The 17,124-nt window shown below is 38.2% G+C and overlaps 1 protein-coding gene across 2 annotated transcripts in view; it reads left to right on the top strand.

Moving 5' to 3' along the window:
* Positions 1 to 17,124, top strand: part of HOOK3 (hook microtubule tethering protein 3) — an 89,946-nt gene that overhangs the window by 2,631 nt on the left and 70,191 nt on the right. For both annotated transcript variants that reach the window (XM_069001568.1, XM_069001567.1), the window contains exon 2: positions 11,673 to 11,758. In XM_069001568.1, coding sequence (XP_068857669.1) covers positions 11,673 to 11,758 — 86 coding nt within the window. The remainder of the gene's footprint in view (positions 1 to 11,672; positions 11,759 to 17,124) is intronic.

Raw genomic sequence — 17,124 nt, 5'->3', positions numbered from 1 at the left:
CTTCTCAAAATTGATATTGCACTTCAGCACTGTTTGCAACCTACTGTAATTGTAGAACTATTTCTCTACCAAAAATCTCCCACAAACCTCTTCTGAGACTATCCTACATACTGTGGAATTGTTATCCAAGGTGCGCTTCAGCCAAGGCAGTTTAGAAAGACGTCTGTGAGATATACCTGCAATGATACTAAAGTTGTTTCAGTGTATCTAAGAAGAGATTGACAACATCTTTTTCTGCTTAAAAGTTAAGACTGGTTCACATATGAACCATGGGGTTTTGGTGTTCAGTTTGGGTTGTTTTTTGTGTGCGTGTGTGTGGTGTCAGGAGTGCTCTCAACTTTGGTACATAGCTGAGGCATTTCATAAAACATGAAGAGCTGTCAAACAGGCCTGTGCCAGTTGTACTTTAATATGTGTGAAATCATTGTGATGGCTGTAGGCTTTTGCTACGTAACCTGACAAGTTTTCTTTTTTAGCACAGAACTAAGGTATGATACTGAAAAGATTGCTTAGCATTGGTATATAAACAGGAGGATTCCTCAAAAAGGTTGCTGCTAAGTGGTTGTAAGTAGTAAGTTGATGTGGAGATGTTATGAACTTCCTTTCATTATGACAAATATCTCTTTTATTAGTATGTGCTGCCTCCACCAAGCTGCATCTTGTCTGGTTTTCTTCTTTTCCACCCCTCAAGGCCAAAGTTTCTGTTAAAACTTTTCTGATAAGTGAGAACTTGCTAAACACTGCAAGGCTCCTGTTTCAGTATCCTCTATTTCACAAGCACTTTGGTCATTTATGTGGTGTGAGTCCTCTGACATTTCTGCCTTTTTGGCTGAAAAATCTCCTCAGTACAGTGCATCGCTGTATTCTGTGTCGTGGCCTATCCCCAACAGTAAGGATTTGTCTGTGGTAGTTTGAAGTACAGAGGCCACGTGACCAACGGCTGAAACAGATTTTGATCCCTCAAGAAGGCTGCTTGCAAGTGCTTGGTAGCCACTCTTCAAAGAGAAATTGCTGGAGTTTATTTGGGACGCTGTTTTTCCATACTGTCCAGTTATGCTTTTTTTCAGATTATGCTGTTCTCGATGCTTGTGCATTTGCGTTTTTATGTACTCCTCTGGTTTCTTGTGGCTGACAAGATTGTAGGCAACTTGCTATGCCTGTTTAAATTGCTTCTTCTTCCAATCCTTGGCCACTGACCATAAAGCTGTAGAGTTTCATTTTCTCCTGATAACATAATTGCATCAGCATGTCTTACCTCTTGAAAAAAGCAGCATGTTTCAGGAGTGGTTGATTGTGCTGATGATGACGACAGTGAATCAAGACAACTATTCTGTTTGAATACAATATGTTGCTGTTCAGAGGGCAAAAATTTTGAACTTGTCAGCAGTTGTGGAATATGGCTTGAGGAACCTGGCAGATGACAGCCCCTGTAACTAATGTGAAAGACCAGTAGGCTGAGCAACCTTTTCTTATATTTTATGACCTCTCACTAAGTACAGAATTTGTTGCTCCAGCTTTTAAAGGGATAGGTGTTTCTGTGATATTCTGAGTGTAACATTCACCATGTTTGAAGGAGCTGGAGTGTCTAGCACTATCATTAGGTAATAGGGATTTTTTAACGTGTTGCTGAGAGGTCAGGAAGAAAGAGGAAGTTCTCTTCAAGATCACATTGAAGAGCAAGTTATAGAAGGCTGATAACATAGGAGTACGATAATTAAAGGTAATAGGGTACAGTTTGTATATGTTCCTTGCCATCTTTTAAGTCAACCTGAGAAAGGAAAACTGAACGCAGAATTTGGAGGTGCAGGCATTATACATACACTTTGACACTGTTAGATTTTCATTCTTTGGGGCCTTGTCCCAAATTCTGGTTTTTTTTTCTGTTTTCTCCATCCTGAAGAGCTGTTCTATACAGTGTATGTTTATAGCAGTTCTCTGGAAAAAAAAATTTAGATATAGTATGTGCTAAAAAAATTTAGATTTAGTATGTGCTCAATTTCAGCTCCCAATTCGGCCCCCTCATGTTTTTTTGGTGAAGGGTTGCAAGATGTTGCTTGGAGAAGAAACAGACTTTGCTCCTAGGAACTGTGAACCTTAGAGAGTGTAAAGGAAACAACTTTTCTGTTAGCTTGTTAATCTCAAAGTGGGAGGTGTGGAGAGAAAACTGTTTCTATCTTCTCTAAAATACTTAAATACAGATGTTTCAAAGAGATTAAGTCAAACTGAATTTTGCACAATTGTCCGCCTTAATTGTGACATTTTGGGGCTTGTAAACTTGAAGATAGTATTCTAGCACTCTGTTCATCCTGGACCATTAGAGATCTCTGGTGCAATATGTTTGACTTTTGTAGAGCAATTGCAGACATTCAAGTTGAGTGGTGAGCCTCTTATCTCTCCCCTGCTACACAATTGCACTTGCTGCTCTCTGCTTTCTTGGCTGACTCTAGTGTGGTCGTTTAGAAAGGTCGTTGCCTAAATTTGGTTTGTTCAGTGCCCCCAACTTCAGAGCCTAAGTCTGGGGTTGTTTAATCAATTTAATTTGCAATTAGTAATTAATTAAAAAAACCCTTAAACAACAGCGAGGTTATTTTGCCACATGGCAACCAACACTAGCACAAGGTTAAGGCAGGAATGCATGGTTGGAAAAACCATGAGGGAAAGAGAGTAGCAGTGTCCTTGTGGCTTTTGTTGCCAACATCCTGTCAGGTCCTGCCACACAGGGAAGGGAGGGGGATTAACTCTTTCCCTTAACTACCGCTGGTGGTTTCGTGCCCTGTAGAGTATGCTTGTATTGTTTTTCTGCCTGCCTTTGCCATACATGACTTAAGTCATTCCCATGAGTTCCTTCGTACTGCTCATTCAGGGCGCAGAACAAAGAGCATGAAAAGGAGGAGAAGGGTTTCAGTGAAGGGAAAAGCTCTCTGAGGTTAAGGGCGGGGGAATCCAGCCAGCACTCCACTCCTGCCTGTGGCAGGCAGAAGCTTCTGAATGAATACAAAGCTAGAGTTGTGTTTCAGTGGACTAGCTGGGGCCACAAAGGGATGGGAGCTTTTCAAAGGGGGCATACAGGAAATGTCTTTGAAGTGATGCAGGTAGTGGAGCAAGTATTGCACAAGAAGATGCATTGTAAATCTGATGATAATGTGTTTTAGTCCTGGGATTCCTAGGGCTCTTTCATGCCGTTTAGCTGCAAGCTTCTTTGCAGAAGTGTGTCATGCTGGAAGTGTAGTGCTTTGTGTCCTCTGTGGAGCTCCCATTTGAAGCTAAGTCTCGCATGGTAGCTAAGTTAGGATACTTAAGCAACAAATGCATATTTTACCCCACATGATTTATATTTTGGGCACAATAGATCAGGGAAATGAGCATCTGTAATTTATTCATTCCAGTGTTGCAAATTATTAAATGAGTTACAGCCTTTCTAATTTCAGGATTACGTAAGATAAATCTTTGAGTGAACTTGTTTGCCATGGCAGCAAGGTATCCATAGTTTCACTTCAGTGTAGGAATAAGTAGAAATAAGTGTGTAACTAGCTGTGACAGAATTTATGTTTGTGTTTTTTTTGTTTGTTTCTTATTTTATTTTTTGTGTGGTTTTTTGTGTGTGTGTTTGGTTTTATTAACTGTACTGCCCCTTTTGTGGCTAGGAAAAAAAAAAAAACCAGACAGCATGACTTGATCACTCTGGCAGGGTTAATGATTTTATTTTATGGACAGTGTCAAAAAATGCTGTTACATGGTGGCTCCTGCCTTTTTATTAAGGAACCATGGAATTTGGTCAGCCTCTGAAAAATCTTGTTCTGCACAGAATTCCATGAAATTCAGAAAACTGTTTGTTGGAATATAAGTAAGGAAAAGGAGAAGACTTGAACTGCAAGATATGCTAATTTTAGTGGTGTGCTATACATCTGTGTTACCAGTTCTAGAATCTGTTAAGTCTGAAATTTCTTAATCTGGTGAAAACTTAGTGCCAGCTTTCTCTTAATCCTATCTTTTAGCTGCTAAATCTTTCTTACTCATGTGATTCTGTGAAAGCCTGTGTTTCCACACTGTTCAGAAAGTTTGTGCAGGTGATATTTCAGTAGAACTTAGTGTTCTTGGATTCATCTTTTGTGCCTTTGGGGAAGAGAGCTCTTTCCTTCACCTGTCAATAGGGACAATATTTCTCATCTGAATTATAGCGGCAAAGGTTGGAGTTACAGGCTTTAAATAGTTGTTATTCTTCTTTTGCATTTTGCAAGGGGAAAGCTGTCATCTCTTTTCACTTCTTGTTTTCTTTTTATTTTTTGTTCTGTTTGCTTTTTGTTTGATTTGGGGTTTTTTGTTTTGTTGTTTAAGTAATATTAGAAATAAGTATAAATTTGGGAAGTTTCTCTGACTAGCCACTAGCCAAGAAGTTAATTGACTTTACTTGGCCCTGTGCCCTCACATAGTTGCTATGTCTTGCTGCCTGTTTTTTATTTTAGTATGGATCAATTTGGGCACATTTGCGTGATGTTGTTCAGGTTTCTAGTAGCCTAGCCATCTTCATTCAGAATAAAAAGAATTTAATTCTTTTGTTCACTGAACACCTACTTTTACAGAAAAGTTTAATTGTCCTTCTTCGGTGAAACTTCATGTGTCCTAATTCTATGGGCTGAATTATCATCTAGGCTTCTGTGAGTCAGAGTACTGAAGGTAAACCATATCCTACTTCTGTGTTTAATATGACATCGTTATAAGTGTGTTATTTTGTCACTTCTGAGTAGTAGAGATGGAAATGTTTGCACTCTGATTAACAGAGAAAGCTGCTGGTTGCTGGAAATCCTACCATTTATGTTTTGGGTTGGGGTTTTTTTTTTGCCATGAGAAGATATTTCTTGTCTTAAAAGGCACTTTTGAAGCTTGCTAAAATTCATTGGTGCTTGGTGGAATGTGAATGTACATATCCTATAAATGTGGGTGCACTGATTGAATGTTTGGCAGTTTTGCATTTTCTTAGTAGCTTGTATTTTGAGAAGAGAAAGCATTGACTGGTAAATACTACTTTTAAATAAAACAAGATGAAATAGATGAAGGCTTGGAAAGAGCCATTGGTTTATGGTGTTGTTTTAGGCCTTTCTATTTTGTATTATATTTTCATTTTATCTTCATTGCAAATGCTGTTTAGAGTTCTTTTTCATCCGTTGGCTCATCTGACTTTCAGCTGAAAACAGGAGAACATTCATTTTCCCCACAGGAGTTGGTAGGTTAGCTTGTCTTCTCATTAATGTTTCTGAAATGGTTAAACCAAAAACCATTCAGACTTGAGACTCTGTTCATTGTATCTTAATAATTTGTCATACTTGAACACTTCAGTTAACAGCAATTTAGTGGCAATGCCAAGACAGTGTAGTAGTAACTGCTTTATGCTGTCATGGCTCTCTCATCTCTTAACTCCTTGAGTAAGAAAGCTTTGGTTAAGGTGATACCTTAAGAGGCCTACTAGACACAGAGACTGGACAGGAGTAAAAGAATAAAATAGATATTTATTTGAAAGGCCTTCAAAGGTACACCCTGGCAGCTACAGGCTATTGCCAAAATGGACCCCAAGATGGACCCCAGGTCACAAGTTCTTCACTCTTTTATAGGTTTGGTTCAGCAGGGTTTGCACAGCCGGGTTAATTCTCCAGTTAAAGCTTCAGTTTTCCCCTCAGCTTGCCCCCCTGTAGAGGTTCTTTGGTTTACACTTTTGGCCTAGGACAGTCTGAGGTGTTCTTGGAAAGCAGGGCCGGAGAGGCTTTGTTACATCTACCCAGCATGAGAGAGCAGAAATTAACAGGCTACAAGAAACTTCAGAGTCACACACCAAGCAGTACAGAATATGAAAAATATAAAGGTTAAAACCTAAGGCATCAAAGGTGTATCTTCTAATTTCTGTGCTGTATTTCTGTGAAGGAAATATTTAATATTTGAAAAAGTGTCATTTTGAATAGAATATATTGATTGAGCTATTTCATGGCTTTGACCTGTTCAGATATTTGGGGTTAAACACAATATACATAAAATGAGAGGGAAATTAATTAAAAATTCATATTCAGGTCCTTCCCCAGAAGAATCCCCACCCTGACCAGTAATATGAAAGCCTTGTAATTCCATTGTTGGGCTAATTGAGTGCCTAGCATTACAGCTGGATTGCAAAGTAGCTTTTGATATTTTAGTAATGAAAATCTGACAACCTAAAGATCAGTGGAAACATTCACAAATTCAAATCTTGGAATAAAACTGCTACTTGTTAGAGAATCTGTTTCCCCATTGTTGGTTTCATGCAGTCTGCTGTTGTCTTGGAAAGCATGAAAAAACAGCTTGTGCCATGACTATGCAGGCAGAAGACAGCAGTGCTACCAACTGTGAGGAGAAAAATGGGTGAAGAAACCTTAAGGTTATCCAAAATCATAGGATCTGCTTTTAGGATGGGAATCCACTTCTAATTTGAAATATCTGTCTCAATACAAGAATTGTACATCTGAGGAAGAACAACTGTGTGTATAACATAGTTATCTTGCCATTGTGAAAAGAATTTATATTCTGGTTTCCTCCAGGCATTGAAGCTGAGTAAACGTTATTTTAGTGAGATTCTTGCATAACTTGTAGGTAATACAGGATTAATGTGCAAGAACCCACCTTAATCTTCTCTGCTAGTGTGCTCTTTGCATCCAACCCAGTGAGGCTGGTTCCTTTCTTGTTTCCTTTCACAGCCACTTCTCTATGTCTTGTCTGTGATTTATTTCTTCTGTAGTGGCATGGTATTGTTCTAGGCTCTACATGGCAGCTAGCTGTCAGCTTGCATAGTCAGTTCCAAAAGTATAGGAAAGTAGTGGATAAATAATTCTGAAGTGGCGATATCATGGTTTAACCCTTGCTGGGAATTAAGGATCACACAACTGCTCGCTCATTCCCTGCTGATTCTCCTGCCAGTGGGAAGAAGAATGGGAAAGAAAAGGTAAACCTTTCAGGTTGACATAAGAAAAATTTAATAATTGAAACAAAATAGCAACAATAATAGTAATAATAGGCTAGAGATAACATCAATATAAAATAGTACTAATAATTAATATAGCACTAAATATGCTAATAACAACAGTACTAATAATTATAATGATAAGGAGAGGGAAAGAGAGTGGCAAAACCCAACAGAAACAAGCAGGTTGGTCAGAATCGGTGGACCGATGCCCAGTTTATCCCCCAGCAGTGACTGGGGAGTGCTTTGCTCAGATAAATTGGTAACTGGGTGTTACTGTTTGTTGTGTTTGTGCTTAAGGTAACCAGTCACACAGTGTTTTATCTGCTAAGAACCACTAACAACAATTTGAGGTATTATTGCAAAACCATACTTAAAAGGTTTATTACGTAACTGTATCAGTAATAAAAACCAAGCTGTGTATATAATCACTCAGCAAAGAGCAAGTCTTTCATTATCCCTTAGCGTTGTGAAGGGAAAGGTCATTGAGAATTTTTTTGTCTTTGAGGTGGAATTGGTTTGCTTTGTTTTGTTTTTTACTTTTTTTTTCCCATCAAGTTTCATGTTATGCTGGGTTCCCCATCACATTTTCATCCTGGTTTTTACCTACTGTCTTTGACAACTGAGTGTTTGTCCAGTTCACTTACCTTCATATCAAAAGTGTTTTTCATGAAAAACATTTTTGCATCCTATCTCTAGTAGCTAACAAATCCTCTCTAGCCATATATGTTATCAGGAACTGTGAATTTTCTAAGGTTTTGTCTTCCTGAAGCAATTATTTAGTCCCCAGTGATAGCCTCCTTTATGTTGTAACTGTCACCTGTTAATCCTTATTTTAAGCTTTGTATAAAAATTGACTGTTCATGTCCATGTGGATCAGAGATCTGGATTAATATTTAGTAAAATTAAAGCACCCTTCTCTTTCATTGCATGATAGTTGATGGAAGGTATGAAGGCTTACTAGACCTAGTGATTGAGCCAAGTGGCTGGGGTTTTTTACTTTACCCCTTTCTTTTCCCCAGACACTTGTGTGATAGGATCATAGAACAGTTTGTGTTGTAAGGGACCTTCAAAAGTCAAGTAGTCCAGCCCCCTGTGTTTGGGTAGGGACATCTTCAACTGGATCACGTTGCAGAGCCTAACCCAACCTTACTGGGGATGGGGCATCTACCACTTCTCTGGGCAACCTGTTCCAGTGTTTCACCTCCCTCATCGTAGAATAATTCTTCCTTATATCTAGTCTGAATCTATGCTCTTTCTGTTTAAAACTGTTACCACTTTTCTGGTTGCTAGAGGGCCTATTAAAAAGTATGTCCCCATCTTCCCTTTAACTACTGAAAGGCCACAGTGACATCTCCCTGAAGCCTTCTCTTGTACAAACTGAACAACCCCAACTCTCCCAGCCTTTCCTCATAGGGAGAAAGTCCTCTCATCATTTTTGTGGCCCTATTCAGAGCCTGCTCCAACAGATCCATGTCTTCCTTGTGTTAAGGACCCTAGAGTTGGACATATAAGAGTGGTGGGGTCTCATGAGAGAGGAGTAGAGTGGGAAAATTGCCTCCCTTAACCTGCTGGCCATGCACGTTTCTGACTTATTTTCAGCTTCTCACCCACCAGCACCCCCAACTCCTTCTCAGCAGGGTTGCTCTCGATCTGTTCATCCCCCAGCCTGTGTTGGTGGGGGGCTGCCCCAACCCAGATGCAGCACTTGGCCTTGTTGAACTCCATGAGATTCATGTGTGCCCACAGACTCCATACACTGGTTCAAGAACTGGGGAAAAAATCCCCAGAATCATAACAGCAAACAGGAATTAATTTTCAGTGTTGTGGAACTAATGATGAGGACTGCATTGCAAATACTCAAGAAGTAGGAGCAGAGGAGCAGTTCCTGCAGGAAGGGAGAGAAATCTTCCACAAGGAGATACATCACAATGCACAGGAAGAGCACTGTTTTAACAGCTGTTACTGAATAGCTATTTAGAGGCCTACACACACGCAAATTTGCTCCTTTTTCTCCGTAGCCGGACTCTGTGTATGCATTGCCACATTGTTACCATTTTCTCCCTTCTGGAAAATGAACTCTGCTATCCTAGAGGGGTTTAGCATATTGTAGAACTGAGAATGGTATAGGAGTTTAACTTTGATGCAAATTTGAAAAGCTGTTTTATGTAGGGTTTTTTGAAGAAAATGTGTTACTTTTGTATCTCTGAAGGATACTTGCTGAAGCATATGAAAAGGATATACTTCATTGTTTTTTAAGATTTGTATAAATGTTTTACAGCATAAATTTGGCACAGTTGAAATATAAAAGCAAAGACATTTATTATAAAATTTAAATATGAGTGAAGATAAAAGTCACATACTTTAAGTCTTTCTTTCTGTTCTTTGACAGCTTACTATGAAAAACATTTATTTTCCTCAATGGTAATCTTGCATGTGTGTTTATGGGAGGAAGAAATAGTTCGGATAGGTTACCCAAACCTTAGTGAAACTTCTGACCTTTTTTTCTGTGTAAAGCATTGGGGAAGTATGATGATAAAATTATATACAAAACAACAGAGAATGTGCATCTTGTTTTTCTGTGTTTTGGAAATAGGCTTAGTCATCTTTCTTTAACCATCAGTGTAGTGGTATCATCTACATACGCTTTTATTTAGTCAAGGAGGTGTTTCATATATCAAGTTACAAAATAAATCTAAAAAACTCTGAATACCTTAATTATGTTGCTGTTGCTTATTTGAAAATAACATTTAACATTGCCTATTTCTGAAAAACTGTAATAGCAGTACTTCTTAAGTGATTTTTTGATTTCGCTATTGTGCAGCAAAGTGACATCAATTTTCATTAGTTAAAGGTATAATATGCAAAGTTAGAAAAAAGTTTTCATTTTCTATGCTTGATAATTTTATCTTTTTTGCATCTTGAACTTCTTCAAGCATAAGCATCCATTGCAGCCTCTTTTTTTTTTTTAGCTGTAAAGTATTATTTCTTGTTTAATGTGTTGCTGAGTAGGGGACTCAAAATTGTCTCTGTATTCCTTCAACAGTGTTGCCACAATTCAGAGACTACTGGTAAATTCAATTTTCTGGCAAAATAGCAAATCAGTGTTATATGCTGTTATTCTGTGTTTTCATGTGTGGGTTTTTTTTCCTCACCCACCCACTCCAAATTGCATCTAGTGTCCTGACAATCTATGATGGCTTCTTGATTTTCTAGGGAAGCAGCTGTGGTTTGGTTTTTTTAAAGTAGCTCAGACCATGCTGTAAGAAAGTCTAAATCAGAAGTGCAGAGGTCACTTCTGTCTGTTTTATATGCCACTCAGTAATTTATTCATGTGCTTTTGGAACATGGACATGATTGACTGGTCACAGTTGAACTTGATCAGGAAACATGCTCTGAGAGCTCAATTTTTGACTCTTCATGGATATCGTTGTTTTGGGGTTTTTTTCCTAATTGAATGTTATTTTTTTTTCTCCAGAATAAAGAGGAAAAAAAGGGAAAATTCACCTAGGTGCCTGTACTCCAAATTAATGTTAAATGGCACTGCTAGAGTTCTTGCATGATCTATTGTACCTTCCATGACCTAGAGTGCTTATACCTATTCCAAACATGTAAGAAGAATCTGGCTATTGTGCACGTGACCTTTTGAGAGCCTTCTCAGAGAAGGACCTTCAAAATTTCACACTGTTACATGAATTATCTTTTATTCTAAGACACGCATATAAAGGGTATTTATTGGGAAATGACTGATCACTGTTACTCCTTCAGATGCCACTAAAGCATGAATGGTTGTACATTATGTTCAGAAAAAAAATGGTTGATTTATCTAACATTTATATACTCTGAAGCTGCAAGTGCTCTTGTAGACTGTCTTATCCCTTGTGCATATGAGTAGTTCTTTCTACAAATAAGCCCAGGCTTCCCCTAGGAGGAGGATAGTAGCAGAGAACACTAGGCAGATACCCTCCAAATAATACCATCAAAATTATTTTTGCAAAATCATCCACATCATTTAAAAATAATGTTACTCTAAAATAAATTATCAAATAAGTTAGACCAGTTAAAAAGATTGTCCTGAAGTGGACTGATTCTTCTCACCAAGAGAGCAAGGAAGAAAAGTGCTTTGCTGTGGACTGTAGTGCCTGTCACTGTGTTAATACAGCAGACTGAAAGACTCAGAATGCTAGTAGTGCATAGACCAATTATGGTTTAACAGCATTGTCTTCTTCTCTTCCATCTGATAGTAGGGAATAATGAAGTTTGGAATATGTAAGTCAATCTACATTTCGTCTTCTCATTGTGGGGAGCTGATGAGCATTCTGTGGGTTCAGTGTTTCTTCTAAAAACTGAGTTTCTTACTTTTATTGATTGAGACAGTGTACTTGAATATATGCACATGAATATATGGAAGTACTTGAATGCACTGATCACTTTCAGTAAGCAGAAAATGCAGTGGAAAGTTTGCCTTTTGGAGAATTTAATACTGATTTTTTGTAGCAAAGTTTATTGAGAAAACAAGGATACTAAAATCTATTCATTTCTTTGATGGCTATTAAATATAAAGCTTTTTAAACCTAATATGTACACTAAATGTGTGGCTTTTATTCTGTTTGCTATTTGGTAGCATTTTTTTCAAACTTTTGAAAACTCCTTGACATTGAAGGAAAAAAAGAAAACTTTTTCCTTTCTCCCACAGATCCAAACGTTTAATGTTGAGGCACCATGCCAGACTGTGGAAGATTTAACGAGTGGGGTTGTGATGGCCCAGGTCCTTCAAAAAATGTAAGTAATTGTTTACTTAATTAATTAAATACAGAAGATTTTTATCTGCACATTTTTCTATATTTACGTGTGTTTTAGTTCAAACTTGGTTGGTATTCCATAAGGATGTGGCTTAGATGGTACTTTAAACTGGAACATGACTAATGATTTTTTTCTCTGTAGTTTACAGATAACTATCTTAAATAAAAAAAAGAAGTTTTGTTTTAGGGAAGAGTTTATTCAGGTGTGAACTTACTGGAAAGTAAGCTGAATTAAAACTGAACTTACAGATTCCCACTTAAAATTGAAATCAGTGCAAGGTAAGGTCCTGATCGTTGTTTGAAACAACAGTCAGTAGTGTTAGAATTAGTTTAATGTAATGAAACTTCTGTGATAAACTGAATGGAACTGTCAGTTTAGTTGTTTGCAGTTGGAAGTACTTTTCAATTTGTTTCCACTATCCCTTGTCTGTTCACTAGAAACCACTGAGATTATGTGAGGGTATAAAGAAGAAGCATTAGGTTATTTATACACAGGATTGGTAAGATCCTACTGAGCCCTCTCTTCTTGAGGCTAAACAAACACAACTCACCCAGTCTCACCTCATTTGACAGAAAATGCAGTCTGTTAATCATCTTAATTGCCCTTTGCTGAACTACCATGTATGTCCAGGTGTCTCTCATACTGGGGAGTCCAGGATACAGCAATTCAGATACGGGTTTAACATATCTGAGCAGTACCTCCCTTGACCTGCTGGCAACGATCTTCCCAACACAGCCCAGCTGTGTTTGGCATTCTTTGCTGCAAGGACACCTTGCTGGAGCTCATTCCACTTGGTTTCTACCTAGTTTCTTGTCTGCAAAGCTGTTTTCCAACCAGCTGGCCCCCAGTATATACTGGTGAATAGGGTTTGTTTGCACTTACTTTTCTGAAATGTGTAAGGTTCCTCTCAATGTGTTTTTCCAGCTTGTCAAATTTCTCTTAAATGTCAACGCAACTATCAGGTGTATCAAACACTCCTTCCATTTTTGTATTATATGAAAAATTGCCCTCTGTCCCGTCATCTAGGTCTCTATTAAAGACATTTAATAGTATTGACCCATTGGGTATGCTGCTAGTGGACTGGCCTCAAGCTGGATTTCATGCTTCTGAAACCTCTGAGCCTGGCATTTCAGCCATTTTTCAGCCCATCTTGTGATCCAGTTACCTCCGTCATGCTTGATCAGTTCTTCTATGAAGATGCTATCCTGAGATCAGGCAGTCTGTAGCAGGAATCTGTAACAGTATCACTTATGTTAGTCTGCTTAGTCATCCTGACCAGTAATCTCTCAGCTGGCTCATATCCATCCTAAGACAGAGCTCATCCATTCCCACTGCCCTCTCTCAGGAAGGGCGTCTCCCTGTCACTGCCTTCTCATCTTGTTCTTCTTGAAGAGCCTGTATATGTTCATGGCAGCAGCCCTGGCATGTGAGCCATCCTATCACAACCTCATGATCCCAGTGAGACTGTGACTTTGTAACTACATACAGAGCTCTGCTTCTTCCTATTTGTTCTCCGTGCTGCATGCATTAGTGCGCAAGCACTCCATGTATGCATCCAGTCATTCTGATTCCCAAAAATGAAGCTTTCCCCAGAGTGTTCTTCTTTAGGCCTTTGTATATTTGTGTGCATATGCTTGGGGTGATCCCACTTCACCTGGCCCTGTTTTGTTGACTATGAGGTATCTTTTGTTAACATCATTCCTCACCTCTAGTTTTTCAACAGAGTCCACTGCTTTGTCATTTACTCATTTGTTCATTTTTCTGTTGTTACTTTTATAAAACTGTTCTTACCACCTTGGCCAGCCCGTTAGTGAAGATGTGTCTGCCTACCACAGTCTGGTGGATCCCATCTCTTCCTAACAGTCCTTGATTCTCAAAACAGTTCAATGGCTATTGAAACCAAAACTTTGTTGCCAGCACTAGATTGCAGCTGGTTGTTGACCTGCAGGATCTGTGTGCTGCTCAAACCTCCTCCTCACTAACTGATGTAACTGGGGAGAATGCTACTTGAGCCTTGACCATAGCTTCCAAAGCCACATAATCCCACTCGGCACTTTGCAGGTTTCCCTAGCTGTACCACTTGTGCCCAGGTGGAAGAGCAGGAGGAGTAATAGTGTGAGGGTTGGACAAGCTTCAGCAGTCTTTCAACAAAGCCAGGAATTCAAACCCTGAGCAAGAAACAGGCCTTCTTGGATGATGTTAGTCAGAAGATGAGGGTCCTCCATTCTGTGCTAGTGCTTAGCACTTCCCTCTTGTGCTGCTGTATGGCTCAGGTTTACTGAACACAGATGATTTGTTTGACAGAGCTCCTAGGACTGTAACTGCTTTGAGGGCACTGAGTCTGTTCTGTAGTTGCAGATTCTCAGGAGCAGGAGCTGCCCTCTTAGTGCAAGAAGGAGCTGCCAGTTCACAGGAAGAATAAAAAAGGAGAAAAGGGAAATCTCAGTGTAGTCAAATAAAGCAAGACTTTTTAGCACATGGTTCTGAGATACTGTTTTAAGTTGTTGAACTGATATTTTTAGAATAAATATACAATACAAATATTGCATTTCTGTAGCATGATTTTAAAATACTTCTGTAACAACTGCCATGCTGACACTGAAACAGAAATTCTTCAGTTTTTTCCAGCTAAATATAAAGACCACCTAAACAATTTATAATTCTTTCTTTATGCCCTATGTAATAATGTGAACATGCCAAAATTATTATTTGACTATCCTACTTTATGGTAGTGATGCCATGATGATTTTTGCCTTTTCTTTTATACCCTTGTTATACCTTTTTACAACTTCTGTATTCCTAGTGCTTTTTGCCTACATTCTTGGACTTGTTTGTTCAGCTAGGAGACTAAACATTTTAGAAGTTTCATAGTTACAGATCAGTGTGTTCCAGACCCCAAGGTCCTCTCCAGAACACATTCTGTAAACTAAGATAGAACCATCCAGGGGTAGGTTCCTTGGGGAGGGGGGCTCATTCAAGCCTCTCGTTGGGGAATTTTTGATAGATATGCTAATTAGTAAGACCTATAATGTTATACCAGATCTTTTGGTGGGGGGGGGGGGAATTGTGGTGTGCATTTTGGTGCATTTAACCTGGATGTGCTCTTTCAGTGCACCTAAGGATCCTTAAAATAAATACCAAGGTAAAATTCCTTTTTCCCTTCTGTGTTTGAGTCTTGATTTTAAGACCAGGAAAAGGCATCAGTAGTTGTGCTTCAGATTTGACATTTTGCCTACTTATGTAATGAACAGACATATTCTCATGCTGAAATTTAGCAATAGTATTGCTAAATCTTGACTGCATTCCTGTTTAGATAAACTTTGAAGAGCAGGAGCAATCTGATCTTGGATTGTATGACAGGAATGATAACATGAACAATTTTGAGAGAAAATATTATTGCTTCTTTTTTGTTTTTTCTTTATAAAACAGAATAAACCGAAGATAAGTAGTACAAGATAAGAAGAGTAACAGAAGATTAGTCTGATTGATTTTTGAAGTGGAAACCAAGGATTGTAGAATAGCCAAACATTGTTTCTTTCCCTGGACATGAGATTGAAATATAGGTCAAACACAGGGATCAGCATTTGTATAGCTAACTGGAGAACTGATCAGGAGCCTGTTGACAAAGCCATTTTAAATAATCTTTCTTGAAAACGAAACCAATTTCAACACTAGGAGTGAAATCCTCCTTTTGCTCCTTTGAACAGGTACAACAGGAAGAATACTTATCTAGGAGTCAGGGCATGTTCAACAATATGAAGCAAGTGTAGAAGACAGTTTTTGCAGATGTAGAACTGTACAGCAGGAAGATAGCTGCATGCTTAAGGTTATTTCGAAAAGTCATGCAGTGAAGTTAAATAGCAAAGAACAAGCCTGAAAGCACCAGGTCACTGCAGACATAATTTGCAGTGAAAACTTGAATAGTTGTGTCTTTGATGTGAAAATCTCTCAAAAAAGTTAGTCTTCAAAGGACAAATTTATTGTTTTAACTACAGATACAACTTAAATGCCATTACTCTTATTCCATTGAGAAGGATAAACTACTATTTTTGTAATTTGTATTCCTTGAAAATTGGGTGCTTTTCAGTCTAGCTGCCTCCTGTTTAAGGTTCTTCATAAGTGTGCGTTTTTTGAGCCTAATAGTAATGAGAGGTTAATTAGGTAAAGGTAGGGAGGGGAGAATTCTGCAACTTTTGATGATGCAACTTTTGTGTACATCAGGATTTTACTATAGTAAATTAATTAATATTTTAAAAATAGCTGAAAGAGCAGATTAATATATCCAGTGAGAATAAAAAAAAAAAAAAGGGAAAAGAATTCATTATGAAAGAAGAAAATATTGTCAATGAAGAAGTCAAGTGAAGAAGAGCATTGATGAAAATTTAAAGCTGTTGGGGTGATCCAGTGATCTGGATCTATTTCCATTGGGGAGTGAGGATAGCATTTCTTCCAAAAAGCTTAAAAGTTTACTAGTGAACTCTATTATTTCTAATTTTTTTTTTTTTTTTTGCATCTACCTTCATAGGAAAAGTCCACTGGTACTTATGAGGATGTGAGATAGTAGATCATGATGAGCAGCAATTTTTGACAGATCCCTAGTTCAGGGAATTTGTTGTTTTAGACATACAGAAAATTTGCACAAAACTGAACTGTAGGAGTTATTGTCAGAAAAGGGAAGAGAAGAGGAAGCTGAAAAGGAAGAACATTGCTTGCTCATCAGCTGATAAAAAACAGCTATGCCTTGTGCTAAGTGGAAGGGGCTAACAGTTTCTTCTATGCTTCTTAATTTTTTGCACTCAGGGTAGTAGCCCATTTGTAGGTAAGTGCCAGACATCACAACAAATGTAGCAGAATTTTCTTTAACAAAACCGCTGGAAGAAGCTGTCAGAAGAAAAGGTTACAGAGGAAATTGACACCTTCAGAAGCTTTTCACTATTGATGTAGTATGTGATAGCAAATAGCAGAAATGTGTTCAATGTAACCAAGCATGAGTGTTTTGCTTACAGTTTCAGCTGTTAAAAAACAGGTGTTGGTAAATTTGTGAAGGCCATTTTCTTTCTTTATAGCATTAAAACTTTGTCTTCAAGATTCAGGTTAAAGTACCATTGAATGTAATTTTCTAGTGCTAACTGTATTATCTTGCAGGAAAAAATTCAGCCTATGCTTTAGCTTATCTTTTGTGTGTTATTTTGTAAGATTCATTGTTTGTATTCAGATGTGATAGTTATTGATCCCTCTGACTAGGATTGATATGAAATACAGTAAGATAAAATGCCTGTACACAATCAGTGTTGATGATTGTTTTAAAGAATGTTGTACTCCAGGAGTAAACAGTGGAAGCAAAA

The sequence above is a fragment of the Aphelocoma coerulescens genome (assembly GCF_041296385.1).
Source record: "Aphelocoma coerulescens isolate FSJ_1873_10779 chromosome Z unlocalized genomic scaffold, UR_Acoe_1.0 ChrZ, whole genome shotgun sequence".
Taxonomy (NCBI): domain Eukaryota; kingdom Metazoa; phylum Chordata; class Aves; order Passeriformes; family Corvidae; genus Aphelocoma; species Aphelocoma coerulescens.
The sequence above is the reverse complement of the archived record's forward strand: the minus strand, read 5'-3'. Positions and strand labels throughout refer to the sequence as shown.